Raw genomic sequence first — 15,164 nt, 5'->3', positions numbered from 1 at the left:
GTTTGGAATGCCAACTAGTGCATCGCAAAAATAGAAACATTAATGACTTGGAACAGTTTTGACGTGTGAATGGTTTGGACAAGATAAATGGAAGGATTAAAGTTGAAAATAAATCTTTAATTACATGAAATTATCTTTTTAACCAATGAAAATGTGGAATTGGGGGAATGTAAAAATATAGTTGCACAGGTGTCCTGAATGAGCTGACATATTTTGACCTATAATGGTTGAGAAATAGAGAAATTTAGACGGATAGAAACAGTGTGGTATGTTATCAAAAGTTTACGTTGGCGATTACAACCAAATGAACTTTGTGGCATCATCTGGTGGCCAATTTATATAATAGCAGGCACATTTACGTCTTTTGGCGTCATCTAGCTTCTATTTGGTGTAAGTACAGAGGCAACATGGCGGCCCCCTTAAGGATGCTGTGTTTTTCTGGTAGGACACAAATGTTTTTTTCGCTTTTGTGTTGAAATGTCATTCCTTTTTGAGCTTAGTTTCGTTTGAATGTGATTGAAATATTTTAGTTTTATCCGCTCGCTTCACTTCATAAGTCGCCGGCAAACACGACGCCGGCGTTGTCTTAGCATGGCTAACAGCTAATGCTAGCAGTGTCAAGTCCACCTCACTTTTATGTGTTGCTACTTGTTTTTTTTCATGTTGCAGCGTTCAGGCACTCCTGTCGGCGGTTCAGCACGACGCGGGGAGTTCAAGGGGGAGAAAAGTGGAGGAAGGAGTAAGTTGGACTCAAACGTTACGCAGGTGTCAAACTCCGGATAGGACAGCGAACCCCCGCTTATTCGCGAGGGAATGTAATCGCGAAATTTGTACTTGAGTAGAAGTACAGATACGATACTGGCATAATATATATATATATACATCTATGTGGTTTCACCTTAATAACCGGCCTTCTGCTGCTTTGTTTAGGCATGGACTCGCACGCAGTGGCAGTGAATATGGACCTCTAACAGATCTACCGGATTGGTCTTTTGCAGGTACACTTGGACCAACTCAAATATAATATCTGACCTCTTCAGACAAACTTTATCTAATAAAAGTTCCACTGGGCTTCAATTCTGCTGGCCTTGTTTTTTTCAGATGGCAGGCCAGCGCCACCAATGAAAGGCGTTTTGAGAAGAAGGCAGGAGAGGGAAGAATTGGCTGTAAGTACCGCGACTATTAGTCTCCTTTTTAAGTGACGAATGGAATTGTAGAGAGAGACCGACACCCATAATTAGTAGTCAAGGTGGTCGATAACCAGCCAATATTAATTTGAAATAAAAAGGACAAATTTTGAATAATACAAATGCCAACCCTTTGTTGAAATGCCTTTAAGTATGTTTATTAAATGTGTTTTTGCATTTGGATTATGTTCATGTTTTTTTGCTTGGTTTCTTGAAAAACACATGTTTTGTTTTCAAATTAAAACAAAAAGTTCAGCAGCATGTCTAAGAAAATGAAATGAACACTTCAATGAAGAAATTGCTTCTTAAAGTTTTCTAGAGTGAGGTTTTCCCAAATTTCAGTATAACTGAAATCTAGGCTCCATCATGTAGTGTTAGGTTATGTGGTGTCTGGTTACTATGGTGACGGGTGGGCGCTTGGGTCACATGACTTAATTGGTGAATGCTGGGTAATTTCAATAGGCCTGCTTATTAGTTGCACGGAGGAGAGAGTTGGTCTGGGTCGCCGTATATTTTGTGAAGCGCTGTGCTACGCTTCAGTTTCACGTTGCTTCAATATGCTATGTTGTGCTACGTTCAGACCATCAAGAGTGTGCCTTAAAAGCCACTGTTTTATAAAAAGGAATCAAAGCGCATTCAAGTCTTCGTCTGTTTCAAATGTCAAGCCATCATAACAACAAGCGCTGCGTCAGATGGGTACAAAAAAATGATTTATTAAACAACAACGTGCATATGAAAGGCGGTTATTGTTCGTTTCAACATATTCGCAGCCTTTGAGTATCTGCTCTGGTGCGACACATACGTGTAAGCGAATGTGATATGTAAATCTAATTAATACTGTATATTAACGGGTTCTTACAATTCTGATAAAAATGCTGTAAACAATCTATTTTGTGTTTTTTTTTTTATTTTACTTTTGGCTTCATTTAATGTTTCTTCTGCAGAGGCGCATCTTGATGCTCGACTCCGAGATCGACCAAGGCATTGAGACGTGGCGGCAAAGTAAAGAAGAAGCTCAAAGAATCGAGGAATATCAAAAGTCTCTGCTTCTTAAACCTAAAGGGAAGCTACTGAAAAAGAAGAAGAAGAAGGAGGAGCCTCACAGTTAGAACCAGTCTGGTAAATAACACCACCTTCCCCATAGTGTTCTTGTCCAATCTCCACTTGTGTGTGGCATTTCATGGAATAAATGATTTTAACTGAATTTGGGCCATCTTTTTGGTGTTATGTCGTGCAAGTTTTCCAGCTTCCACTAGAGGGCGGCATTTCCCCACAAACGTGGGCCAATCTGAAGGCTCAAGCGCCATTTTGTGGACGTTAGTTCTGTTCAAAGGGAGGAGCCGCACTGGTTTTCAGCCTCCAGGCAGAGTTGAGCAAAATATGGCCTGGGGGCCATATACAGCCCACTCTGTTATTTAATCTTGACCACCAAGCATTTAATTCTATTCATGAAATCAATATTTTTTGTGTTAATTTCGATTGTGCTGTAAATAAAATAAACCACATATATCTTTTAATGAATTGATTGGAATATTTACTGTAAATATAAGTTGATTTTTTGTAGATAATTGAAAATATACACATTTAATGTTGCTTAATTGGTGAATTTAAAATGCGTGGTATCGCAATTAATAAACAGGTCATTTAGTGTAAATAAGTGATCAAATTAAATGTTTTACAAATGTTTACAGTTTAAATAATTCATTAGTTTATATATCTACCGTAATTATTTAAAATAGCGGAAAATAAATCACTGAGAAAAAAAATAAAAACTTGACTAAGTGATTAAAAAATGGGAGAAAAAATCTTTTCTTTTACGTTTTTATATTAAAATGTGTACAGTACATTCAGAATTTTTAGGTATTTTATTGGATAATTCACAAATTGTTTATTCCAGTCATGATCTGAAATACTTATTGTAAAAACAGTGTATTTTCAAAATAAAATCTGATTTTATATAGTAAAACTAAAAAAAAAACTAATTATACAGCAACATTTTCCATTTATTCTTGTATTTTCTCAAAACTGTGATAAATCCATTGACTCTCATCTGTCTGATTAAAAAAAATAATAATAAATCAATCTGAGCCCAAAAATAAAGTCAATAGAAAATAGTGAAACACAAATTTAGAATTTATTTATTATTTTTTTTATGTACAATAAATCAAGTAAGCAATTATTTGAAGAGCTAAATGCGTACTAAGGAGAATAAAAAAAGAAAAGAATAAACACATTTTAATACAACTATTTTAAGAGGGTGACAAAAACTAAATGAGTGTAGCAAATAATCCAGGACCAGGACGCTTGATCATGTCTGCGTGATGAAATTTGGAATTTTTGGGGACACACTCGCCATAATCAAACCATCGCCGAGAGGTAAGTGAATCTCCGATCAAATTTTGCCGTTCAGGCTGCACTGTACTTATTCAAGATGTTAATAGTTTTTTGTTTTTTTTCAGATGGCGCTGAAAAGTACAGTCAGCAGTGTGCCTGTAACTTCCACGCAACGTTTACTCAAAGAGGTAAGACCGCGACAAATGCTGCTTTTGCTGACCCCAAAAATTTGTTGTTGTCGAGCAATTGTTGCCCGAGTGGCCCACGTGAGGCCTCGAAATGTTTTTTTTTTTTTTCTTGTTCTCCTCCCTTTTTTTTTCTCCGTCACTCCCCCGACTCATTCCTTGTTTTGCTTTTGAGGAAATGAGAAGCAGATGTTGGCCATTGTGAGGAAGATGAGATGAGTTGAGGGGGAAGGAGGTGACCTGACGTCTGTTTGGGTGAAGGCAGATCAGCTGACAACACACAAGTTGATGGCGGTGCGTTCATGTCAAATTTGGAGACTTTATCCTCATTTTTTGGGGGGGGCAGGGGGCTCTTGAGTTTATTCCAATACGGACACAAATAAGATTCCTCGCAAAATTCTACACACAACTCAATTTTGGCAACATGAATTTCTTTTTGCATTTAAAAAAAATGAATAAAACAAAGAATTCACACGTGCTCAGTACTCACGGGTTCCTCTTTGTGGCACCTTTCAAATTTCCTTCCCCAACCTGTCATTGTGGGATGAAAATGAATTCATTTTGGAAGAAAACTATCGAATGTGGTGAATACCTTCCAGATGCTGTGTTGCTATTTCACAGTGTCCCGAAGGGGGGCGCTTCTTTTCTTTTTCTTTTATCACAGATGTTTTCCTTAGTTGGAAAATGTAGCTGTTGAGGTGCCAATATGTAGGTCAGCCGAAGAAAAACCAAAAATAACAAAAAAAAAATCCAGGTTGAATTGCAAGCAACCACATCCCGCCAAGGCACGGAGAGGCCAGACTGCGAGACGGCGCGTCAGCAAAAACAAAACAAAAAAAATGTCGGCTTCATCAGTATTTCCCTCGGCAGGGGGAGCGAATTCTTGGCAATAAAAAGGCACAACGACAATCTGGTTCGGTTTTATTGATACATTTATAATTATCGTCATTCAAACGTCCAATTTATCGTTGATTTTTTTTTTTAAGGTGGTTTATTTGTTTGTTTTAACAAACTCAGCACCTTTTGTTCATAAATAGCATCGATTATCACGAGCTAATGTGCAGAAAATGTTTCCAAAAATAATCACCTGATTTGATTGGATGCACCTCCACGCGATGTAAACCGGGATTACTCGCTTGATCATTGTCGTGCTGTGCCTCTGTCCAGCAGGACTCTTGACAATGTACAGATGCAAAAGAGATAAAAAAAAATAATCTAGCCAACAACAATAACTGTACTTATAATAATAATAATAAGACAAATGCAACGATAATTTACAAAACAATTGCACCGTATTGTCGGAATCTCTCCCCGCTGATCCCCTTTTTCTGCCTTCTGAGCGTAGTTGTGCAGATACAAAAAAAAAAAAAAAAAATCTGTACCATGTGGACTATCTTTGCAATGTCTTCAAATGTGCCACATTTCCATCCGTGGACACAATATTGATCAAAACTTGTCGAAAAGTAGTATCCCTGTCATACTTTTGGTCTTTTGCACGTTTTGCACTCAAACAGCAGTTCAGTTAAGCGTTTGGCATTTTGGCCTTTGCGATCAGATCTCAAGATGAACTGAAAATGAGCTCGAACCTTTTGAGGTGACTTCACTTTGACTCTCCCCAAACCTGCCCAACTTTTTTTTGGTACAATTTCTTTACCAAGCATCTGATTGGCAAACTTGACTTTCGGGGTCTGATCCGCGAATGAAGCCAAAGCAAGTTTCTTTGCTTTCTGTGACTCCTCCCACCTCTCTGCTCAATGGCCACTTTCCTCCCCGAACATCATTTGAAAACCTCCCACGTGTCAAATCAAAACAACTTCACTTGGAATGGATCGAGCGCATTTCCGGATCATCCCGAAGAGCAAAATCCCAAACTTTTGGGGAGTCGTGTATCTAAAAGAGTATGAACAAGGAAGCTGGGAAGTCATTGTCCTTTTTTTTTTTTTTTTTTTTTTTTTTGGGGATACGTCCCTTCTGGAGTCGAGGTTGTCGGCCGGATCTTAATCTGTGACGCCGTACATGTAAATAGTTAGCATACAATTACAACAAATGGATTTTGGTTCCGACATGGCACAAACTGTAGAAACCAGCCAAATATTTGGACATCCCGAACATCCGTCTTGTCAGTGCTCGCGCCGATCCGTCTCCCAGTTTGGCCCTCGCTCGTTCATTTGCGGGTCCCTCTGTGCTAGTCCATCAGTCGACGGGGGTCCTAGACCTTGTCCAGAAGTGATCTCTGGCAGTAAAGGAGGCGGCGGGGTGTGCCGTATTTCCTGAAGAACAACAGCGCCCCGAGGGTGATGACCACCAGAACCAAGAGGAGGAGCGGGATCACCACGGCGACCGGCCCAACGCCGCCCTGAGCCTCGTCCACTTCCAGGATGATCACCTCCTCTTCGCGGCCCTTCTTGGGCTCTTCGCCCTCGCAGCCCATCCAGTCGCTCAGCACCGATTTGGGGTAGCCCGACTCCACTTTCATGTACTGGTTGTTGAACTTCCAATACTTGTTGGCCTTGTAGAAGTACGTGTACGCTGAGGAGAAGACGGCTCGGTCACGTGTTCGCTCGGGAGAAGCATTTCAATTTGACTCGTCCTCTACTTACAGCCGTCCTCGCTCATAATGGCCGCCTTGATGTTGTCCGGCGCGCCGCTCCACATGCTGATTGGCTTCGGGTAGCCGCTGTCCACCGTGCGAGTCCTCTCGTTGAAGCGGTAGTACCTGCCAGGGTCACCAGCGTGTCAATACAGTAACAGAGAGGATCGCGAAGGAATGCTTGAAAAAAGTTTGAACAGATTTAAGTATGTGGGAGGGATAAAAGTGTTTTTAAGAACACGTTTTATCGTTTATGGTCAGCTTTTTCTTTCTCGGCTGCACTTAGAAATTGTAATCCATGCCTTTGTCACATCTCTGCTGGATTATTGGAATGCGCTTTATTTTGGAGTCAGCCAGTCCTCCCTCAAGCGTCTCCAGTTGAGCCAAAATACTGCAGCTCGCATTCCAACCGGAGCTCGGAAGACGGATCACATGACCCACATTCTGTCTTCTCTTCACTGGTTCCAAGTGCATTTTAGAGTTGATTTCGAGCCACTTCAATTTGTATTGAAAGATTGAAATGGCTCCTCCACCCCGACGCAGCATCCTGCTGCCTCAGGTGTGCGGACCAGATGCTACAGGAGGTGTCGAGGACTAAACGGAGCCTGGGAAGGTGGTCCTTCCCGCAGGAATGACCTTCCATTAAATGTTCGGCAAGCCCCGCCCCCTCTCTGTCCATTTCAAAACATTTTGTTGCGTCACTGTTCTGCTGTTTTCTGGTGTCTACTGTACATGTGTTGGCGTGATTAATTAATTAATTGTTGCAACTTTGTGTCTTACTCTGTATCGAGCACTTTGTTGCATGAAATGCGCTACACAAAAAAAGTTGTCTTGTCTTGTGTACAGCGTTGGTCCAAAGTGGCAAACTCACTTTGTTCCTCTGAAGAAGTACGTCTGTCCCGTGGGGGTATAGAAGAGAGCTGCGTCCATTTTGTCTTTAGGGAGACCCGTCCCGATGTCTTTGAGGCTCTTGGGGGAATCCTGCTCCATTGTGGACTCGCTGAAGACCCAGTACCTGTCGCCTGGTGTGAATTTGTTTGACTTGTTAGCTGTATGTCGTGCGCACAAAATACTCACTTGAGTCAAATCGACGTCGCACAGCGCGTACCCTTGAAGAAGATGAATTTGCCATCGTCCCGCTCGTATGCAGCGTTGATGTTGGAAGGCAGGCCCTTCCAGAAGTGACCGATGGTCATGGGGTAGCCTGGAAGCACCTTGTTGTTGCGAACGCGCCAAAACCAGTTGTCCTAGAAGGTTCACAAATAGTAATTCAGCACGGTCACTGGTGATAGACCGATTGTCGGGGCCGATATTTGGTATTTTGCCGGTCGGAATCAGCCTTTTTTTTTTTACTTTCAAGGCAGATAAATTAAACGTTGGTTTATTTTGGCTCACTTTTCTCTCTCTGCTGTTCTGGTGGCCCCGCCCACAGAAGCATCTGATTGGTTTCTTGTGCAGCCAATCAGCAGTAAGATGCCTGTTTGTTTTTTCACCTCGAGTCACCAAGTGATGGGAGAGATCCCGCAGCAGGTCCCGGAAGGTAAGACAACAGACTTTACCCAAATTTTAACAAATGTCGGTCTACTAACTCACAACTAAAAGAAAACTTTTTGCCGTCGTAAACTTTTTGCGAGATGTTTGTTTTCATTGAACTCTAAGACATGCAGCTGAGCGTGGGAGCTGCATGCACTTTTCGTTCGACTTTTCAAACTTACTTGTCTATTGTCCAACATCTATTAAAGCTTCAACATGTAAATCTCGAAAGTTCATCCTTTATATGTGCTTAAAAGCGTTTAAACTAAGTCAAGTTTTCAAAATTTTGACACCCATTGACCTCTTTTTTCAACAAATGAATATCGGCTTGAAATATCGCCGTGACGACTAATAATCGGTTTCGGTATCGGCCCTGAACCAAGCATATCGGTCTATCACAGATGGTCCCTTGCATCAATGAGCTTCGTCCAAATGAAAACGACAAACGCGTGTTAGGCGACGATACCTTGAAGACAAACTTTTCCCCTCTGAGAATGGCGATGGTGTCAAAGTGTCCCTCGCAGATGTCTGGACCGTGTTCCGGTCTCTTGGGATTGGAGGCCTTAGTGGGTCGAGGTGGAGGAGGCGGACCGCCTGTCTTGGTCCCTGTAGGAGAATCGTGCACAATCGGAGTAAGTCGTCTTCGTTTGCCACGCGGACATTTTCACGCCGCCTATCTTTGGGCGGCTCCATACCGTAGATGGCTTGGATGCCCCTGCGGTCGTCATCTGGAAGATGAAAGTCTTCCGTGTCCATCCACTGGTAGAAGGGCGCCATGATGGCAGAGGGGTTGTTGGAATGCTCCAGACCCAGAGCGTGACCGAGTTCGTGGACCGCGACCAGGAAGACATCGTTCCCTTCACGGGAAGAAACGCGACGCGAGGGTTGGTTTCCGGGCAAGTGAATCCGAGAGGAGGAAGCGACTTGATCTTACCACCCTGGTCCACGTTGCCCGTCGTCCATGGCTCGGCAAGGTCAAAGTGCGTGTCCCCCCCAATCCCCTGACCCGGGAAGTAAGCATGAGCCAGGAAGCCGCCCTCGCCGTCGAAGGGCGTGCTGTCGCCATGGAAACCCTCGGCAAAGGAGAGCATGATGTCGGCGTACTTGTCCACCTTGCCCCGGATGTGGCTGTACGGGATCTCCCGAAAAGTCAGCGGGACGGCGCTCTCCCACACTTTGAAGGCCTTCCGGATGGCCTCGTAGGTCGCACGCTCACCAACTTTTGGCGTGTAATTCTGGATGCTACGGCGACACAAACTACTTTAGACCTGATGCGCAAGCGGACCGCAAAAAATGATACTGACCTGAACGTCACCTCCGACTTGTCCCACTTGAGTCCCTGCACCGCGTATCGCTTCCTCCTCAGATTAGTTTTGAGCTCTGGCCCAAATTTGTCTGGAACTCCACATCGTGGACGATTCATTGCCCTGGCGATGATCAAAACAAAGTTGGCACGTCTTGGATTGGTCAATTTTGGGGATTTCTTTTTTTTTTGTTTCAGGACTCACGCTAACGTGTTGCTGTCTATCGAGCCGGTGACGCTCAAGCCGTAGAACCTCTGCATGGCTGCGATGGCCGTCTCGATGGTCTGCGGCGAGCGCAGGGCCTGCGCTCGGACGTCCCCGGGAGGCAGGTAGCCATATTGTTGAAGCCACGCCTTCGAGCAAGTGGAGGACAAAAATTGAAAGAGTCAAGATGGCGCCCATCGCGGCGGAAGTGACGGATTGGTTGCCAACCAATCGCAGGACAGAAAACAGAAAGAAGGAAACTGGTTTTATCAAGGGTGACGGTTGGACCAGACTTATTTGCGGTACCTCGATTATTCTTTCTAGCCCATAATGAGATGGAGTCTCTTTTTTTTTTTTTTTTTTTAAAGAGCCACTTGAAATTCCCAGCACGATGAAATTTGGAGCGGTTTGTCGTTTGTGCATCTGCGGGTGTGTGTTTCGCTATCGAATGTGTCTGCATTGAGTTAGCGTCCGAAGCGTGTTGGGACCTGCGTGGCGCTCTCGGACGGACCGCACACGTCGCGGCGAGCGACGCGGCAGTGTCGTCTGATGCCGAGGTGCCGACTTGAGTGAGAGTGCCAAATCCAAACATCATCCCGGAGAAAATGTTCGTCACCGTGACCCACAAGTCTGTCTGGACTCACTCGGCCAAAGACAACTCAAAATGTTGGAAAAGAAACGGAGTCCGTCCTCTGACTGTTAGTGGGTCAAACAAATCCCTCGCTTATTTTTACAGATGTGAGACGCGCCCTTTTTCCACGTCCGGCGCTCTTTTTAGAGGAGCATCTTGGGACATTTCGCTGAAACGTCATTAAGGCAAGAAGAAGCGCAGACTTGAGTCAGGACACCAAAACTGTTTTTTTTTTTTTCATTTAAATTTGACTTTCTACTTTCATTTCTGACTGCATTATTTTTACTTTGACTTTAGCACAAAATTCGGCTCAGTGCTTCTCAATTACCAGATTTTCCGCACTATACGCCGCTACTTTTTTTCCTTGATTTTGAACCATGCAACTAAGACAAGCAGTGTGGCTTTTCTGTGGATTTTTCTTTTGTCGGTAGGGGGCGCTCGATCGTTCAGAAAATACGCAACTATCAATAATGGCATTTTGGTTGCAAAGCAAAACTCCACCGTAGCGGGTAAGGAGAGCGCCACCGCCACCTACTGGAGTGGATGTGCAATTACACTTTAGTGTAGTACGGCGGGAAAACAAACATGTTCCCCAGGGTCACACGCACCCCCCCCACTATTTGAGAAGCACTGCTCTACTTGAACTGGAGTCTTCTTTTCAAGTGTCTGCGCTTCTACTCAACGACCGAGCGAGTCCACTTTGGCCACGTCTGGTCTCTGCCAAGCCCAAATGGCCAGTCTCTCTCTCTCTCCTCTCACGCTGCTTTTCTCGTGTCTGCAACAGCATGTGACTTGCAAGCGGGACGAAGGACGTGAGCCGGGGGCACACATGGCGACCTGTTGGTGATGTGGCAGCACGGCGCCTGGGGAACAAGGTTGACTTATGTCCTCACACAGTGGCAACTTCTCTCCTTCCCTGCACATTCTCCGTCAAGATTACCGCCATCCTCCCCCAAACGTCCCCTCGAGTGCCGGTCGAAACATTTTTTATCCATCGGGGTCACGGTATTTGTTGGTAGCCGCTCGGGCAATCAAATTCTTTCTGGTGAAACCGGTTAACGGTGCAAAAAGGTTTTGGAGTGCTGCTGTGGTTGACTTCAACATTTGATTGGAATCATCCTCACAGCTTCCTGACTGCTGCCACTGTTTCCTACTTTCCCAAAAAAAAGAAAATGGAGCAGCCGCCATCAAAGCTTCTATTTATCGAAGCTCGAACATGGCCGCTATTGTTGGCCGGCCGCGTGTGGCCGCTGGGCTGGCGGCCGCCGCTTTGGGTAAACACACACCTGAGAGTGCGCAGTGTGCCTGCAGACGCATATTCACGCTAAAACATGAGTCAGGTCACGTCAAATGGAGGCAGAACTACGATGGCAAGCCATTTGAGCAGTTTTGATAGGCTACTAGTACGCTGAATTGTCCGTGTACAAGTATCCTCTTTGTCAACACTTGGAAGACAATTTGTGTTGTTTGTTCCAGTCGTGCCTTCCACTAACGTTTACGTATTTGGGAAAATAAAGTCCATGTACTAGTAGCCACGAGGAGAAAAATAGTAGTGCACGAGTAGAACGACTGTCTTAGAACATTTTTTCCAATGCTGCCGTTTTTTTCTACTCCTTTAAGATGTTACTGTGCACTATGACGTGTCATAAAATTGTTAATGTGAACTCATGCACAGTTTTGCTTCGCTAGTAACAAGTACAGTAGTTCTACTAGCGTCAGCAGTCCTGGAAAATGCTGTACGTTATTAGTAAGCCGGTCATTCTAAATTTGTTTTACTCGTGAGGACAGACAAAGAGTGTAGTAGTGCATGGATAATTCAGCACACTAGTAGCATGTCGAATAAATGCTCAAATGGGTTGCCATACTCACTAGTAACGTGGAGTTGGGCGTGGAATGCTGTGCAAAAAATCGTTACCAGTACAACGACGTATGAGATGGTCATGTGACCCTTTGGATTTGATCAGCTGATGGGAATTCTTCGAGGTTTTGAAGGCAAACAAGGAGTTAAGGAGGAACCGATGGTGTCGTGTTACATGAGGCAAGGTCAACGTTTTCGTCTCGATGGCGGTAGGAAAGTAGACGAGAGAGAGAGAGAGAGAGCGTGGAAGTATCTCTGAATTTCAAGTTCAGACAGTCAGTTGTTCCTCCGTCTGTGCCAGTGGAAAAAAAAAAATCCAGTCACGTGTCGTCGGAATCTCGCATTACTTCCATTTCATTGCCTCGGCGACCCAGTTAACGTCACAGCTGCCGAATCGGGCTGAACTGGAACTGCGTTGAAAAAAAAAAATAATTGGCTTCGGGTTCCGTTGCTGGACTTGTCGTTTTGTCCACTTGGTGTCTTTGATGCTAACATCAAGTCAAGATGGCGCCAATTGGACCCAGATGCTTGCGAAGCGCTGCCATCATCACTTTTAAGACGCGTTTGTTTGCACTGCTGCCCACTTCCTTCGCTCGCAAGGTCCAGCGAAGCACTTTTAGGAGACAAATAGCAGTGGGAGGCGGCGAAACCAAGTACAAATACTTTGACAGCATTTTTTTTTTTTTTTTTTTTACTTCTCTTGAATTATTTCCTCCTTACTAAGACAAAATAGACTCATCAAAAAAGAGGGAAGTAGAAAAACTGCGGTCGACGTCTTGATTGGTGGAGACGTTGCCGTCTTATTCGGTGGACGCGAACCGAGGCCACGACGGGCGACTGACCGACGGTCGAACTTGAATTGTTGACGAATGGCATCGCGACGCCGCAGATGGAAACGCCAATCAGAAAAACGATGTTGGATAAAGCGAGAAAAAGTCAGCTTGGCGTTTGATGTTCGAAAGTCACGCTGACCGCAAATGAAAATGATGACGTCATGTGGGACAATCAATATTTTTTTTCTTTTTTTGTTTTGAACGCCGCCAGAAATGGTCGCCCACTTCTCAGTTCTACCGAAAATGTGCTGATATCTCTCATTATGGAGAAAGAAGAAGTATTTGAGTCACAGTCATCGTCTTTTTCATCAGAAATGTAATTTTGGAGAGCTTGGAGCCAATTCAAGGATGAACCTCGTGTTAAATCGACACAAATATGCACGAAAAATCAAGCAACACAATTTTCCTTCATCCTGAATTTTCATCAGAAATGTCATTTTGGATCAGATGCGTTTTCACCACAAAAAGCAAGTTTGCAGGTGTGAAAAATTAAACGGGCTGCCTAATAAATAAAATAAAAGACAATTTGTTAGCATCTCGATACATGGGGGGCAAGGACAACAATTTGGTTCAAAACGATGCGCACGTTTGAAATCCAATTAGATTTTCTGTTTCAAATCGTTTTTGGTTCCACCCCTAATGTTTACGTATACGCCGGCTGAAACGTGATCGTCGGGCTTTCCAACAAAGCTTGCTTCAAATATGGAAGTGTGTCTCTTAGTTTCTTCGAATGTTGAGCAACTTCAGGATTTGGTTCAGTTCTTGCTGGTGAGGTTTCGCCATCTATCCTCGTCCGCGCTCTGACGTCACAACACACTTTTTTTTTTTTTTTTTTTAATCACATGCTTTCACATGCAGGTGATGCAACGTCGCGGCTTGGCTATTTTCAATGCATGACTCTGAAGGGACAACGTTTTTGTCACCACGTCTGCGCCGCTTGTGGTCAGTGACTAACGACATCCTTCAAGTCTTGCATCCCGTCCAGCCAAGTCAAATCGTGTGATTCACTTCCCGTTCTGGTTTCTTATTCTCGACTGGTACGAACGGCGCCCATCCAACGATCATCAAATTGCTGCTTTAGTTGCTGAGCAATGTGTGAATCTTGCAGGGCGTTGCTGTGGTTCCACAAAGTTGGGCAAACAATTTCTAAATACGCTGACTTTGTTCTAAAGAGTCACCCTGATGGAGCATAATTCGTCGTACGCTCGTTTAGATTCGATTTGCGATCCAAATGAAGCGTTGCATTCACAGACGCGCTTTTAGACGTTTACGGAACAGGACAGAGACTGAAAACATGAATTTAAATGTCGGAGGTTTAAAACTATGTTTAAAATGGTTTGTTAAATTTCTTCTGTGGATTGAATTTTTTTTGTGTTAACTGTTTCTAAACCATCTTAATTTGACCCCGTCTGTCTCAGACAAGAATACTGATTGGAAAAGAAATGATCTGAATTCAATTGAGTAATCCCATTTCAGATTCTTTTCCTTTCCAGGTCACAGAGTCGTATGAGGAAAACTCGCGCGTGCTTTCTCCAGTTTTCACAGACAGATGAAAACCATTAACGACTCCCTCCCCTGGAGAGAAAAAAAAACTTCCCCCTTTTGTCTCTTTCTGAACAAAGCAAAAACAATCTCGGATAAACTTGTCAGAAACAAGAAACGAGATCGTTGTGATGAAGATTAAAAGTCAGTGTCTGCTGAGTGACACGAAGCCAGACATTGAAGTCAAGAGGATCCGTTTTTTTTTTCATACACTGGAGCATCAGTTGCAGAACTTGTGTACGGAAAATCTCTGTTGGGCCATCAGTGCGGGGGGGGGGGTCATTTCTAAATCATGCAACATTGCCTAAAAGTCGGGAAAGTCCAATTCACAGCATGCGGCCTGAACTTACCTCTGCTCTCAACACATCTCCAGAGACGGAAAAGCAGCGAATGGCGCAGACCAGAGCGACAAGCAAAAGTGGCAACATTTTCTTCGACTGATGAACAACTTGCACAAATCCCGAAATCTTCCAGAATGATCCAAAAATACAAACTCGTGCGACTCTTGAAATGAACGCCGGAGACAAATCTGAACGGAGAGCTAAAGACAAAGCGGTGAAATCATCGCATCTGTTGTATCTAAACTCCCTCCCCTCACTTTCCTGGGATTGTCTTACAACGTGTGTGGACGTGGTCGAAGCGATGGAGAAGCCTTTGGGTCCTCCTCCAGATGTGCACGGCTGTTTTTTTTTTTCCTTTTTTTTAACTCCCCCTCTCCCGACCTGCTGCGTGCCGCACGTACACAGAGACACATAGATAGATGCCTCCTTGGGCACTGAGTCGCACGTCAGCGCCATATTGGATGTGGCAAAGTTTCACTGCTTGCTGTACATATTCAAGAAAATATTATACAAAAAAGAAATAGGAAGCGTTGAAAGAGAACCCTCTTACGAATCTCAGCTGCATCTGTTTTTATTTTTCTGGTTAAATAAAGGTTCTGGGATTGAAGCCTTCACTTGGTAC

General features: G+C 44.0%; 2 protein-coding genes across 3 annotated transcripts; one reads left to right on the top strand and one right to left on the bottom strand.

Annotated features, from left to right (window-relative positions):
• The first annotated feature begins 372 nt into the window (after positions 1–372).
• mrpl52 (mitochondrial ribosomal protein L52) lies at positions 373–2,391 on the top strand. Of its 2 annotated transcripts, XM_088294391.1 has the most exons (5): positions 373–441; positions 670–739; positions 931–998; positions 1,102–1,166; positions 2,132–2,391. In XM_088294391.1, the coding sequence occupies exons 1-5, from the start codon at positions 408–410 to the stop codon at positions 2,294–2,296; spliced, it is 402 nt and encodes a 133-aa protein (XP_088150517.1). In that variant the 5' UTR covers positions 373–407; the 3' UTR covers positions 2,297–2,391. The 2 variants fall into 2 exon arrangements, with proteins under 2 accessions (XP_088150517.1, XP_088150515.1); XM_088294389.1 differs by lacking the exon at positions 373–441 and having other exon boundaries at positions 459–739.
• Positions 2,392–4,610: 2,219 nt separating this feature from the next.
• On the bottom strand, positions 4,611–14,865 carry mmp14a (matrix metallopeptidase 14a (membrane-inserted)). Its single transcript, XM_088293839.1, has 10 exons — positions 14,552–14,865; positions 9,338–9,486; positions 9,134–9,256; positions 8,764–9,071; positions 8,525–8,686; positions 8,296–8,435; positions 7,405–7,543; positions 7,168–7,318; positions 6,307–6,422; positions 4,611–6,235 (listed from the first exon to the last, which is right to left on the bottom strand). Exons 1-10 carry the CDS (start codon positions 14,627–14,629, stop codon positions 5,916–5,918), a joined length of 1,686 nt encoding a protein of 561 aa, XP_088149965.1. The 5' UTR covers positions 14,630–14,865; the 3' UTR covers positions 4,611–5,915.
• Between the last annotated feature and the right edge of the window lie 299 nt (positions 14,866–15,164).

The sequence above is a fragment of the Idiotropiscis lumnitzeri genome, chromosome 4, assembly GCF_059441095.1.
Source record: "Idiotropiscis lumnitzeri isolate Australia: NSW breed Sydney's pygmy pipehorse chromosome 4, RoL_Ilum_1.0, whole genome shotgun sequence".
NCBI classification, from domain to species: Eukaryota; Metazoa; Chordata; class Actinopteri; order Syngnathiformes; family Syngnathidae; genus Idiotropiscis; species Idiotropiscis lumnitzeri.
Note: the sequence above shows the minus strand (reverse complement) of the source record. Positions and strands in the feature narration are given on the sequence as shown.